Source organism: Marmota marmota, unplaced genomic scaffold (assembly GCF_001458135.2).
Source record: "Marmota marmota marmota unplaced genomic scaffold, marMar, whole genome shotgun sequence".
NCBI lineage: Eukaryota > Metazoa > Chordata > Mammalia > Rodentia > Sciuridae > Marmota > Marmota marmota.
Genome location: NW_025999853.1, coordinates 15,502,690 through 15,518,251, shown reverse-complemented (window position 1 = coordinate 15,518,251; position 15,562 = coordinate 15,502,690). Strand labels below are relative to the sequence as shown.

The following is a 15,562-nucleotide window of genomic DNA, read 5'->3' as shown; positions in this document are numbered from 1 at the left end:
GTTAGATTTCCATCATGTGGCAAAATACCTGAGATAAAAAACTTGGAGGAAATGGTCATGGTCTCCGCAGTTTGGATCCATGGTCACTTGGTGTTGCTTTGGGTCCGTGGCAACATGACAGGAGCATGTAGCAGAGGAGCTGCTTAGCTCATGGCAGCCAGGAAGCACAGAGAGAAAGACAGGAAGGGGCCAGGGTCCCAAAAGTCCCTTGAAGGGCAGGCACCCAATGACCTACCTTCCTTCCACCAGACCTCACCTTTGAAAGATCCCACCACCTCCCAACAGTGCCACAGCCAGGCAACCAAGTCTTTACCACATGGGCCTTTGGGGATTCAAACGACAGCACTGTCCTTCAACCCTGCCTCCTTGTCTTGCTTGTGCTATCACAGTAGCCTGTCTGGTTTACTTGGCTACAGACTAACTGCTCTGCCATCTATGCTCTATATCACCACAAGGAAAATATCCTAAAATGCAAATACAATAATGCTAGTTATTGAACTCATCGCAGCCCCCTGTCACATATGGGTAACCAAGACCAAACTTCCCTTTGCCATGTAAGTGAGGCACCTCACAATGCATCCGCCATCCCTGGCTGCTCTCTCCTACTCCTCCCCATTGTGTACTCAACTCCAGCCAAACTGGAATCAACCACCTTGTGACTCCAGTGTGCTCTGCCCTTACCTGTCTGTCTCCTTCACTTGTACCTTTCTTTTGGTTTTGACTTCCGGCCACGTCAAGGTGATCCTTCTCCCTAAGCATTTCTGCCTGTTATGTTCCAGTGCATCCTTTAAAATAACACCCAAAGGTCTTCTCTTTGAGGGCTGCCTTGATATTCTCTTCCTGCCACCCCCCAAAGGAAAAGATCACTCTCTTGTTCACAGAGTATATACAGGACTTTACTCGGTGGATTGTGTTTATTTCCTGAAATGTCCCAATTCCCTCTAGTCTATGACCTTACTCACCCTGGTACCTGCAGATAGCTCAGCCCCTGAGCTTCTGCATGGTTAAAATTCAGGCTTAAATAAATGTGAACAAGGGTGGCTGCCACCTTCTCGGAATCGAAGACCAGGACATTGTTTTTACTATATACTGCCTAATATAAAAATGCAAATTTAAATAAACTAAAAACTTCTGTCCTTAAAGGAGTAGCATGCTGCACTAGATGATTAGGACTTTTCCAATTTCAGAATAATGGAAGTCTATTTATTCAAGTATCTATTTTGCCTCTTAAACTAGGAAAAGTACCAAGCTAAATAAAGAAAGATGATTATTAGAAAATGAATCAATGGATTACAATCCTTTTCAAAGAACACAAAAAGTCCGAGATAATTAAAAGTCAAAAGAAAATGTGAAGTTTCTAGAGTACCTCCAACTTGTAAAAACAAGTGACAGATTCTCTCCAACTCGAACAATGATGAAAAACACACCTCTCTGTAAACCTCAAGAAAGGCCAAGTTTGGCATCTCAAATTTTTGGTTAATCAAAATTCTCACTTAAATGGTATCACATTTCAAAGCAGACTGCCTGTTAAATAACAGCATCTTCCAGAAATACACTGCTGTGGAAGTTGCAACATGAGACACAAACAAATGAAATTACTTTGTCAGGGTCATAAAGCAAATCAAACACATTCCAGAGCAGAACCTTTGATGTGAAATCCAGTTGTATGCTCAGATCTCAGTAATGGCCCAACTTGGTAAGTTCTCAACTATGTTCTTCTCTTTTCATATTTGTTCACTATGTTGCTTCATAAAATGTATCCACTACTCTTTAACAGAATTATTAAAAGGCCTTTTTCTATCCTACTCAAGAGATTTAATAAAATGAAACAATGTTAACCTCCAGACCTACCTGACAGCATCTCTTGTTCCTTAAGTTATCCCAAAGATGAGGTGAATCATGACCAATATCTAAAGGACAATGCTCTCTTCAGTTCTCACCCTTCTATTCACCAGGGAATACATCACAAGCTATTTCACAAAGATGATTTGGAAAAGGACGAGGAAACAAGCAGAATGAAAAGGGTGAATATTCTAACCATGAAGAAGCAGAATAAATCCCTCATTTTTTCCCCTTCAGTACTGGAGATTGATAAAGTGATTGAGCACTTTATCACTGAGACACATCCCCAGCCCTTTTTATGTTTTAATTTGAGAGAAGGCCTCACTAAGTTAATGAGGCTGGCCTCGAACTTGTGATCCTCCCGCCTCAGCCTCCTGAGTTGTGTGCATCACCATGCCTGGCCACCTCAATTTTTAAACAAACATTTATTAAGTGCTGAAAGGAAACAACAAAAAATATAAAACTAAGAAAATTTGGAAAAAGAGACAACAGAGAACAGCATGGCTCATTGCCGCACCTGTTATAATTTGGATATAAGAGTCCCCCAAAGGCTCATGTGTTAAAGGCTTGGTTCCCAATGCAGCAATGTTCAAAGGTGGGGATTTGGGGGGAAGTGATTGGATCATGAGGGCTCTGACATCATGGAGGGATTACTCCAATGAGGGATTCATAATTTGATGGCATTATTAGGAAGTGCTGAAAACTGTGGAAGTGGGGTCTCGGAGGACGTGGTCATGGGGGGAATGCCCTAGAAGGGCATATTTTGACCCTGAACGCTTCTGTGCTTCCTCTCTGGTTCCCAGCTGCCATGAGCTGAGCAGCTCTCCTCCACCATGCTCTTCCACAATGATGCTCTCGGCCCCACCTTGGGCCCAAAGCAATGGAGCTACCAACCCTGGACTAAAACCTCTGAACCCCTATGCTAAAATAAATATTTCCTTCTTTAAATTGTTTTTCTCAGACATTTTGTCACAGTGATGAGAAGCTGACTAACTTACCAATCCAAACATGTCCCATTGAGCTTTCTGAGAATGATGTACCAATTTGTTAATAGAGATAGATTTGGGTCAAAAACCCCAATTCAGGGCATTCTAAGGCAAATTACTTAACCTATCTAAAACTCTTTTTCTTCATGGGAAACAAACAGGACATGGGTCAGATGTTTATAATAGAGTGTTATGATGTGCAGCCACAGCACAGGGACAAGCAATGACACACACAGGAGTGGGAGAATGCTAATTTCCATTTCTTTCTTTTTTTTTAATAGCTTTATTTTATTTATTTATTTTTATGTGGTGCTGAGGTTTGGACCCAGATCTTTCCCACATCCTAGGTGAGCACTCTCCTGCTGAGCTACAACCCCAGCCCCTAATTTCCATTTCTTGTGTGGTACCATTTTTACCATTAAGGAGAGTAACTTTTTGAATTCCTACTTGCTTTTTCTTCACAAAAGACAAATAAGGGCACAATAGTTACTACCCTTTCTTTTTTCCTCTTACAGATTTGGGCACTTTCATGAGGAAAATATTATTGGCATCTAGACATACATCAGTGATTAGCACTGACACACACACTGGTTATACGTCCAGGATATATGCCACCTGAAATAGTTTGAACTCTGTCTCCTTAAGAGGTCCCAATGTATTCGGAAATAGGGTCATTGCAGATAAGGCAGAGTGAGGTCATACTGACATCCAATATGACTGCTGTCCTTTAAGAAAAAAAGGCTCAGTGTAGAGACACTGGAGTGGCAATACCACGTGATGGCACAGGCAGAGCAGGAAGTCTGCAGCTACAAGGCAAGGAATTTCGAGAATTGCAGGCAAACCACTAGAAGCCAGAGGAGGCAAGGAGAGATCCTCCCCTGCAGGTTTCAGAGGAGCATGAGTCTGCCAATCTTGATTCCTAACTTCTAGCCCCCAGAACTGCGAGACCACAAGTTTTTGTTGTTTTAAGTCACCTGGTTTGAGGTACTTTAATCACAGGGAACCTAAGAACCTAGGACAACCTATTCCAAATGCAATCACAGAAATAAATTACACGTTTAAACATGCATAAACTTTCTTGACTTTCCAAGTGCTATTACCCTGAAGCTGTTGAACCTCAGAGCAACTCTAAGAACAGTGTTAGCTCATTTTACTAAAAGAGAAACAAAGGATCAGAGAAAGCATAAAGAAACTCCTCTTCCTATGCTCCTACTCCAAAGAACTGGTTTTTCTTTTGCATATTGATATCACCTTTTCTACTGGAGTCTCTGGAAAGCCAAATCTGTGGCCATCCTTGGCTGCTGCATGGTATTATACGATATGCATGACTGTGTGATAGTCTTCCTCTTAGCATTATTGTGTTTCCTTTAGTGGGACTTCCTTTATTCTTCAAGAGCTTTATTTAGATATGATTTACATACCATAACATGTATTTTCATTCCTTTAAACAGCTGAATAGTTCTTAATCCATTCAGGGTTGTGTAAATATCACCATAATCTAATTTTCTTACTTTCTCATGCAAAATAGAAACTATGCCCCTTACCATTCACTCCATTTGTTAGCCTTTCTGAGATAAACAACTTAAAAGAAGGAAAGATTTATTTTGGCTCATGGGTCCAGAGGTGTCTAAGTTCAGCCCACTGCTTTGGGCCTGTGGTGAGGCAGAACACCATGGCAGGGAGCTCATAGAGGAACAGAGTTGCTCAGCTCATGGGCCAGGAAGCAGAGATGGGGGGAAGGGGCAGAGGACAAGCTACACCCTTCAAGGACACACCCTCAGTGACTTTCTTCCTCTAGTTAAGCCCTACCTTCCAAGTTTCCACCATGGCCCAACAGCTCTACCAGCTGGGACCAAGTCTTTGGGGGACATTTCAGACCAAAACTATAATACCTCCCATTCCTTTTGAGGGTAGAATAATATTCCATTTTAAGGATACATCACATTTAGTTCATCTGTTTTTCAGTTTGCATTCTCTCCACTTCTTGGCTATTATGAATAATGATGATCTGAACATTCCTATACAGGAATGTTTTGTGGGACACATGTTTTCACTTCTTTTGGGTAGACACCTACGATGGGAATTACTGGGCCATAAGATAACTCCATATTTAAGCTTTTGAGGAACTGCCAGACTATTTTGTGAAGCAGTGGTATCATTTTACATTCTCATCAGTAGCATCTGAAGATTATAATTGCTCTACACCTTTTTTTTTGGGGGGGGGGCAGGGTACCAGGAATGGAACTGAGGAGCACTTGACCACTGAACCACATCCCCAGCCCTATTTTGTATTTTATTTAGAGACAGGGTCTCACTGAGTTGCTTAGTGCCTCACAGTTGCTGAGTCTGGCTTTGAACTCGGGATTCTCCTGCTTCAGCCTCCTGAGCTGCTAGAATTACAGGTGTGTGCGACCGCTCCGGCTTGTTCTACATCTTCATCAGCATTGTTATTGTCCATCATTTTTATTACAGCCACCCTAGTGGGTGAAGTAGCACCTGACTAAGGTCTTCCTTTGCATTTCTTTGAACACTAATGATGTTGAGCATTCTTTCACAGGCTCATTGGTCATTTGTATATTTTCTTTTGTCTATTCAGATCTTTGGGCCTGAGTTATTTTTTTACTGTTGAGTTGTAATAGTTCTTTATGTAGTCTGCTTAGAAGTCCTTGATCAGAGAGATGATTTGCTAATATTTTCTCCTACTTTGTGTGTTTTCTTTTTACTTTCCTAATGGTACTGTTTGCAGTATAAAGTTTTTAATTTTGATGAAGTCCAGTTTATCTATTTTCTTCTCATCGCTTGTGATCATCATTTACATTTTAACAACCTGTGTCTAACCCAAAGAGTTACTTACTCCTCCTGCATTTTCTTCTAAGGGTTTCACTATTGTTTTTACTTCTTTTTCTTTTTCTTCTTCTGGTGGTTTTATAGTTTGAGTCCTGACATTTAGTTCTATGCTCCATTTTGAGTTAATTCTGTATATAGTGAAAGGAAGAGGTCCAACTTCATCCCTTTGCAGATAGAAAACTGGTAACTCCATTACTATTTGTCGACATCCTGTTTTTTTTTGGTGGGGGGGGTACTAAGGATTGAACCCAGCGGTGCTTAACCACTGAGTCACATCCCCAGCCCTTTTTATTTTATATTTTGAGACAGGGTCTCCCGAGTTGCTCAAGATCTTGCTAAATTGCTGAGGCTGACTTTGAACTTGCAAGCCACCTGCTTCAGCCTCCTGAGCAGCTGGGATTATTGGCGTGCACCACCACACCCCCAGCTAACATCCTGATTTTTTTCAACTTTTTTTGTGTGACATAACTTTTTTTGTTCAGTCACCTGAAATTCACATGGATAGAGAGACTGGTATAAACAAACTGATTTTTAAAAACTATTTAACCAAAGTCATTCAGCTAGTAAGTGGCAGAATCGAGGCTGAAACATAGGTCTTAGGATAGTAACTTTCAAAATTTCTATTAAAACACAATAGTACCTTATATATAAACAAATTTCTTATTTACATTAAAGAGAAGGCAAACAATATGTATTTATTGGTAAGGTTACATAAAGCTTGATTTGTGATGTTTAAGATCTTGTTCGTTTGTTTTAATATAAACCAATAATTATATTTTAATATAAACTTCTAAAGGAGGAAAACTATTATCCCTGGCATCAGGTGAAAATGTTACATGATTAACTAAGAGACAGATCCACTTTTAACAGGGATATTGCACTGCGGCACAACTAAGAATATAAAACAATAAAATAAATACAGGAAGGGAAATGAAAGGCAGGCACTAATACAAAGGAAGGAACTCTGGGAGTCTCCATGACCACAGAATGACTGAGTCAACCAGACAGTGTTAGGACAGGCGGCTGTGAAGAGGCAGATACAACAAGGTTAGCAATTACTCCTCCTTCACACCATGTATCAGCACCGTCCCCTGTAGACGTGGAAAACAATTTTGGTCACTACTTCAAGTATGTGGAGGAACTGGAAAAAGGCTCAAGCAAGAGGAATGAAAAGAACAAAACAATAGGTATTTGTTAGGAAGTGAAAGAACATGAGGTTGCTTATTAAGGAGAGTAAAAGTTGATTTAATTATGACCCTTAGAGAAGACTGTTTGAATGCTCTTCCTCAAATTTGTCACAGGCTCTGGCTTTATTCAGTCATTTAAATTTCAAACAAATATCAGTTTCTCAGATGCTTTCTCCAAAGCAGCCTCCTCAGTTTCTGGCATGTACCTCTGTTTTGTTCCCTGCATTGGCTGTAACCCTGAAATTCTTCTTGGATGTGTACTACAAAAGCATGGATGGTAAGCACAGCTTATTTCTAGTTAATACCAGTGGCACTGGGAACATGGTGAGTATTCTACACAGGTCTGTAGAATCCCGTCCAAGAGGCACCAACATGCCAACATGAAAAATGAGTTTTCAAATTAATGCATGACCAATACTGTCAAGGCACAGGAATCATTACTTGACAGTCAAAACAAAACCCACAGACTGCTGTGGGATGTGGTGAATCCTTGGATCAGTCATGCATCTGTCTTAGGAGTTTTACAAAATTCATTCACCTAAATAATTTCTAGTGGTGACTCCCAACACCATGATCAATACTTGAGAGCATAGAAATGAAGTCTCATTAGCAATAAATCATTGATTGACAAGTTCTTACTGCGTACTGGACAGGGTTCTACAGTTTTTCATATATCAACTTGATTAATCCTTATAATTCTATAAGTACTAACCTATTTTTCATCTACAAAGTGGCATCTTTAAGCTAAAGAAGTTAAAAAAATCAGCCTTCAGTTACCCAGTTTGCAGCTGGTAAACTCTGGGACTCAGATTCAGATAACTGCACTTGTGCCATTCATTAAAGGTGGAAGTGAATTTAAACACAGAAAAAAATGTTCAACAGGAAGCATAGCAGATCGATTAATTATGGCACAGGAGTTAGGTGACGCAGACTTTCTGCATGGCTTGACTTACTGTGAGGATTCTTTCAGATTCCATCTTTCTGTAACCTTGCAGTATATCATGGGGATATTGCTACTGTACTAATTTTCTCCCTTTCAAAATGTCTTTATTGAAAGAAATGTAAAATAAATATTCATGTCAAACTGGAGGCATTATAATTAATTTCCCCATGACACATTTTAAACAATGACCAACACACAGACAATCTTCATATATGCCATGTTCCTCCCAAACATACACACATATTGGATGATTTCAAAGCAAATGATGACTGTACCGGAACAGCGATCTTTAGTCTATCCCTAAAAAGATGTGTTTGAGTTTGAAACGCATATAATTCCTTTCCTTCAAGAAATCTAAGAACTGGTAGCAGTACCAGGAGCAATCCAAACAGGGGTTTTTATTATCAAAAAAAAAAAGCTAAAAGACATTAGTAAAAACAATTTCTCAAAAATCACTAAGTCTTTATTTGGAAACATGATGACATTTTAGGTGCTACATTAGAACAGGAATTAAGTTTAAACTTGACAAATGTTGTAAAAGATTTAAGAAAGCTCACTAGGGTTTTTGTGCCTATCGTGCTGACAAACATTATTCCAAGCACGGTGACAGCCAGAAAGCACATAAGTAGAAACAATTAATCACCAAAACACACCTGTTTATCCTCCAGTAGTTCAGGCTCTCCTTTGCTGGATTCAGAGCTGACATCATCTTCATCAGAACTGTCAATGACTTCCTCCTCATCAGAGGGTAGGTCACCAAGACCAAGGTCGAAATCATCCTGTTCCTCCTGGGATGTTCCAGAACTGCTTCAATAGAAAGTATGATTCAGTCACCTTTAGTAACAAGTGCTGGCAAAACCAAACCAAAATCAATCACCTAATCCTTGTGATGTGAGCAAAGCACATATCTAACGGGTTGGTTCTGAGGGATGGAAATGGTCAGATTGGGCCCCTTCCCTTTCCCTGACTTGGCTGTCAAATGCATTCATATTCATGTTGGGCTTAAAATTTAATTCAACACCAATTTAATATTGTTTTGATGACAGGGAGGTGGATGGGAAGCAAGTTTCCCAGTTGTCACCATCCTGTGCTTCCATTCGTCTTTCCCCTAGAAGATCAGGCCTTTCCTCCCATTATAAACCAACAAGCCCCACAGGGGTCGGCTGGCTTACCACAAAGGGCACTGGGTGCACAGGTTCACCAGAAGCCTAACTGCCTCCTTGGGCCTCAGTGTTTAACAACAACAAAACCAAGTACCAAATCTATGCGGGCTGGGAGCAAATAATAATAATAGTAATAATAAATAATCAGCAATGTATGTGCTACTGTGAACAAGTGCCCACCGTCCTGGTTCTCGCTGGTTTGTATGCACATCACAAGACATGGGCAGGAATAGGGAAATGCTACAAATTCTCAGGCTCCACTCTAGACCTGCTGAATCAGAAACCCTAGAGATGCAGGACCCAGCAAATTGCATTTTAACAAACCTTCCAGGTGATGCTGATTCAGGCCAAAGTCTGAAAACCACTGTTGGCCATTTACCAAGTCCCCCTTGCCAGCCTGATATCAAGGTTTCCCAGTCTGTACTGAGACAGACCTCATGAATCAACAGCCAGGGCTGCAATCCAAACTGTAGGGGGAATTCCACCGGAAAGTTCCCCAGGAAGATGATGGAAATAGTTCTTTCCAGTGTTGGCTGTCAAGATTCAGAAAAAAAAAAAATTGCCTTCAGAAAGACCTTTTTTGCTGTCAGTCTACAGGAATATCTGCAGAACAGAAGACTATAGATGGGGCCAGTAAAAGATCCAAAGAAAACCACAGGGGGAAGCACTCCAGCAGAATAAAGACACTTGCATTCCACTCTGGCGGGCTCTTTCAGCAGGTCACGGGCAGGTCACTCAACTGCCAAGGCTTCAAATTATGAGAGTTTCTAACAGGAATCTTAAAAGCTAAAGATAAAGCTTTTGCCATTTCCAGATTACACATTGTAGGATACAGATTTGGTCAGAAACCATCCCTGCAGCCCAGGTGGTTGGATGCTGGCAGAAGGCCAAAATGAATGCCTTCCACCATCCAGCATGGGATTTCCTATTACTCAGTGGCCGGGGCCTCAGGGACTCTTATTCCTAGGTGAGTACACACCTTATCATACCTTTCCGTGACTTGGAGAAGACTCACACCCTGGGGGTGGGGTAAAGAGCAGAAGCTTTCCAGTCAAATCACTGGCAAGATTCACTGTCTCTGGGTGCAGGGATAAGAGCCAACCCAGCCTGGTTGTTAGCTGTTGATTTAGATTGGAAAGAATAAATGAGTGTTACTGGGCACAGTGGCTCATGCCTGTAATCCCAGCTACCTGGAAGGCTGAGGCAGGAGNTTAAAAAAAAAAAAAATTAAACAAAAATTAAAATAAAATAAATAAATAAATTAAAATCAGAAGGGGCTGGGCACAGTGGCACACACCTAATCCCAGCAGTTTGGGAGGCTGAGACAGGAGGACCACAAGTTCAAAGCCACCCTCAGCAAAAGCAAGGTGCAAAGCAACTCAGTGAAACCCTGTCACTAAATAAAATACAAAAATGGGCTTGGGATATGGCTCAGTGGTAGAGTGCCCCTGGCCAATCCTCAGTACCAAAAAGGGTGGGGACCTGGGGGTGTGGCTCATCAGTAGAGTGCCCCTGCCTTCAATCCCCAGCACATAAATAAATAAATAGTTAACAAAATATAGGCTATAAAGTCCATCCACACAGACAGAAGAAATCATACCTTTACTTGTTTGTTTTTCCAGTGCTAGGGCTTGAACCCAGGGCCTTATGCATACAGGGAAGTTTTCTACCACTTACCACACCCCAGCCCCACTTGTCTTCATCTTAATTTCTTATCTCTTTACATCTCCTAAAACCCTGTCAACATATGTTTGATTTCTGAGCAGCATCAGCATCACCTACAAGCTTCTTAAAAATGCAAAATCTCAGCCCCTACTCCAACCTACTGAATCAGAATCTGTTACAACAAAACTCAGGTGACAGTTGAGAAGTTATGCTCTAAAGGCTTTACAATCAGCACATCTGTGGACTGTTATGGATGCCATGGCATAAGAATTTTGGAGAATTAGAACAGGGCTGTGGCACTGTGAAGAAATCAGATTTATTTTGTCTAGAAAGCTGAAAGGTTTTTCTTCTTCACACATTTTGAAGGCTACTATTAAGACAGCTATCACATCCATTAGGGATACAAAAGGGATTAAAGTACAAGAGTTAACATTTAAGATCAAGGAGATGGCTGGATGCAGGGTGCATCCATATAACAGCTGGGTGAGTCCAATGTTTTTGTGTTTTTCGATGCTTTTCATGTATTTTATGTATAAATCACAAAGTTGAATTTCGACTATTTTTAAGACAAAAGTCTGTTAAGCTTTTTTACTGTAAAGAATTGTTATGCAAATATCTATTATTTTGTGATATTTATTGCAAAAGACTGGAAATGTGCTTTTGTCTGAATATAACAAAATATCAATACTTAATGGGAAATGAAGTGACAGGAAGAAAGTATTATGTAACTATAATGCAGAAAATATATTAATTAATAATTTTTAAAAACCATAATGCCATGAAATAGCAGCAGACTTTTAGTTCTCCAAATTTTTTCCCTGCTGAAAAGCTTCCCTGACTCCCTCTGTGTATCCCAAGTTGGCCCACTGTCTCTTCTGAATCCTATTCCATCTCATTCCACTGATGACATATTGTTTTCCTCATTAAAATGCAAACTCCTAAGGATCAGGAAATTGTGTTTCTTACCAGAATCCCTAGCAGACTGCCTGAAATACAACAGGTCCCCAAGGATTTCTCCCCACTTCTCAGTAGTGCAGGTGCCCTGAATCAGAGTGGCTATATTAGGGGAATAGAGATGAAGGGATGGATGTAAGGAAAAAACGTATGGAAGACTTGCAGGCTTCAAATACACGTCACTAGCAGAATAAGTGACAGCAACTGAAACAAATAGGAACAGGAACCTACCTAGTTTTAAAGGAAAAAAAATAAAAGGGTTTACCAGCAAATCCAGGAAAGATGGCATCTAGGATCCACATTTATATATTCATTTCTAAAACAATTAAATTGTTTCCTTACATAATTGTTTAAAGTTTTGAATCAACCTAGATTAAAATTTTAGACTTCTGATAAAGAAACACAGATTACTTTTTCTTTTTGGAGGGTACTAGGAATTTAATCTGGGGTGCTTTACCACTGAGCCACATCCCTAGCCCCTTTTTATTTTTAAATCTTGAGACTTAGGGTCTCACTAAGTTGCTTAAGATCTTGCTAAATTGATGAGGCTGGTCTTTAATTTGCAATCCTCCTGCCTCAGTCTCCCGAGTTGCTGGGATTACAGGTGTGCATCACTGCACCCAGTTCTAGAAACACGGATTCTTTACTGATACCACTCATGTAGCTAGGGCACTTCTTTTATTCTTTTTATTTCCTTCCCAATGTCACGGAAATAACACCCCAAAACTGTCTGCTTGGTGAGTTAAAGTAACAGGACATAGTGCTTCCTCCACATCTTCCTGCCTAGTTAGTTCACGATTTGATAGTTGGAAGTACAAGGAAAGTGAGACGCAACAGAAACTAGAACAAAGGCCCAGCTCTATTTGCCCAGACCATCCTCCCTAACTCAAATATGCTTCTGAAGGGAGCCCAGTGTCTAGAAAATTAAAAAAAGCCAGAGACATCATTCCTCCTGATAGGCTCTGTCCTTCAGTTCCACATGTCAAGATCTATACAGTTGGAGTGAGAAATACTCAATGCCATCACTTTTTAAAAATCATATGCTTGATTTTTTTCTAGGTTTTCTATATTGAAACAGAACAACCTCCATTGGAAGTACACCAGATTTCTTTTTCAGGTAACATGTCTCATAACAGTTCTGTCTGAGACAGAATTGTCTTTTGAAAAAATATTTAGCCAATTTCCTCTAGGAGTTTTTAGGAACATAAAACCTGCATGGTGTTGAGCCAGGCCTAAGGGTTGCCAGGGTTCATCACAAAAACGTCCTTGTGAACCTCCACTAAATTGAAAATCCCAGCAAGGGTTAGAGGGAGAAGAACAAGGACAGCAGCCAGAAGGGAAGGAAGCCAAGTTAACTGAAGAAAGATCCCAAAGCACTATCAGCTCTGTTACGGACATTTTTAAGTTACCTTGTTTGGCCCTGATTTGACTCTAAATCCCTTAACCGAAGAACACTGTATATAATTCCTCCACATTTGAAGTTCAAAAGAAATTCATTCCAATACCCTCACCTTCAGAAGTTTCTTTCATTTCCAAATTACAACGTGTAAATCTGAATTTCTGTGGTCTTCCTCTTCCTCTGCCGTCTACTGCTGGCCCAAACTGAACAGAACCCACTAGTCCTCAGGATGTTGTTACAATTCATTTCCAATGCTGTCTCATTGTGATTTTGTGATTATGTGTTTCCTTTGGCTGCTTTCAAATTCATCACAGAATGAGTGAAAAAAACTATCAAAGACCCAAAGGATGGACATGACATGGAAAACTTAGCAAAATATTTTTTAAATAAAATATATAATAATTAGTTATGATAATATGCTAATAGCATAAATTTGGTTCACAATTTTCACAGACCATTATTCCTATTTAGTTTCACCCAAAACCTTTATACTCTATTACTTTCATTTCCTTATAAAACTATAGATTCCAGTGTCATGGTGAAACCATGCATCAAGTCAATAGAAAACTTCAATTTAAGCACCTTTCTTATTCTCCTTTTCGAGTCCTCCTTGCAATTACACAGAATTTCTCGAATTTTCTCCATTCTCCATTCAAATGATTTTCTCGGGAATGACCCCTAAAAATGAGGAAGGCATTGCTCTAATTCTTTTAGGGAACATGATACAACTTGTGAAATAAGCATACGTGACCATTTCATCCTCTAATAGAACAGGAATCATATATTCATGTTCTGTCTTTAGGTTTTCCACACAAAGGATCTTGCGTAATTATGTCAAATATGTGCAGAGCCTGTGTGACAGAACATAGAAGCCAAGAGATAATACAGAGTTTGAGGCAAAATTATCTGACCTGAATAACATCAGGTTCAACAAGTAAAATTCCTCTGCAGGGAGATAAACCAGATCATCTGGTAGGTCTTCCCCAGAGCTGAGACCAAAAGAAACATGTAAAGGATCATGGAAAATAGTGGGTGCTGATGCTCTAAGATGACAGTACAAGAATGGAAATCCTTCCCCCCCAAAAAAGAAGTATGTACATAAATTGTTAATCTTGCCTAAATATTTTTGCCTAAAATTTTTACTTAAAGGTTAAAGCAAACTTTATTTTGTTTAAGAAAATGATTTAATTACCTTGATCTTAGATAAAACAAACAAAAAAATCTGTAGCACATATGATTAGTGTAATAACTGTTTTGAGTTAAACTATTTAATATAGAATTAAAGTAAATAAAATCATTAAAATACTTATAAGGAGGGCTGGGGTTGTGGCTCAGTGGTAAAGTGCTCACCCAGCAAAGTGCAAGGCCCTGGGTTCGATCCTCAATACAACATAAAAATAAAGGTATTATGTATAACTACAACTAAAAAATAAATATTAAAAAAATATTTATGGGCTGGGGATGTGGCTCAAGCGGTAGTGCGCTCACCTGGCATGTGCGGGGCGCTGGGTTCGATCCTCAGCACACATAAAAGTAAAATAAAGATGTTGTGTCCACCGAAAACTAAAAAATAAATATTAAAAAAATTCTCTCTCTCTGTCTCTCTCTCCCTTAAAAAAAAAATATTTATAAGGATAAGCACAACAGGAGTTTGTTAACCCAAAAGAAAGAAGGAGTAAATGAAAAGCATTAAAATGTTTTCATTAGTGTTTTATTTTTGGTCATAAATTTTAGAGGTGTTAACAACCAAGCCTTGAAAGCTAGCAAGCAAAGCTTCTATGGCTTCTGAAAAAGAAGCCACACAAGAATACACAGCTTCCCTGAAATATGAACTAGAGACTGTTCAAAACTACTCTGGGTGACCTTGTTAGGAAGGGTACCAGGTTTCGAGGACTTAGAGAGGCAGGCCTGCTTCGCTTTTCAGGGCCTATCTCCTCCACCCTTAGGAATGCCCACACCATTGCCCTCCGCAGGAATGCATTTATGATCAGGATTCTTAAAACTGTACCCTACTGATTAAAAACAAAATTACCTTCTGTACCATTTTAAATAGTCCTCACAGGGGAACTCTAAAAAGGGCTTGAAAAGCAAATGGCTTTCAGCATTTCTTAAAGTAGAAGAGTGACTATCAAGAAGCCTGCATTCCTTTTATGTAATTATATTTGAAAGTCATTAGGTTTAATTACAAAAAAAGCCATTTTAAAGGAGTTTACAGTAATGGCCAGTAATAGGGGACTGGTTAAATGAATAAACTGGGGTATTTCCAAAAAAACAAACTGCCAAGCAACCATCTAAAAACGAGGCAGGGCTATGCACCGAAACATGACTGCTCTCCAGGAAATACTGCTAGGTTAAAAAGAAAAGAGCAGGGCTGGGCCTGTATCTCAGTGGTAGAGCACTGGCCTAGCATGAGTAAGGCACCTTGGAAAAATAAATAAATACAATAAAGGTATTATGTCCATAAAAAAGAAAAGAGCAGGGGTTGGGGTTGTGGCTCAGCGGTAGAGTGTTCGCCTAGCATGTGCAAAGTCCTGGGTTCAATCCTCAGCACCACATAAAAATGAATAAAACAAAGG

The 15,562-nt window shown here is 39.8% G+C and overlaps 1 protein-coding gene across 2 annotated transcripts in view; it reads right to left on the bottom strand.

Annotated features, from left to right (window-relative positions):
- The window catches only part of Fgd6 (FYVE, RhoGEF and PH domain containing 6), a 113,464-nt gene that overhangs the window by 63,716 nt on the left and 34,186 nt on the right, over window positions 1-15,562 (bottom strand). Inside the window, exon 3 of one of the 2 annotated variants that reach the window (XM_048803733.1) lies at window positions 8,459-8,612. In XM_048803733.1, the coding sequence (XP_048659690.1) occupies window positions 8,459-8,612 (154 nt within the window). The remainder of the gene's footprint in view (window positions 1-8,458; window positions 8,613-15,562) is intronic. The other variant, XM_048803738.1, reaches the window with a different exon arrangement.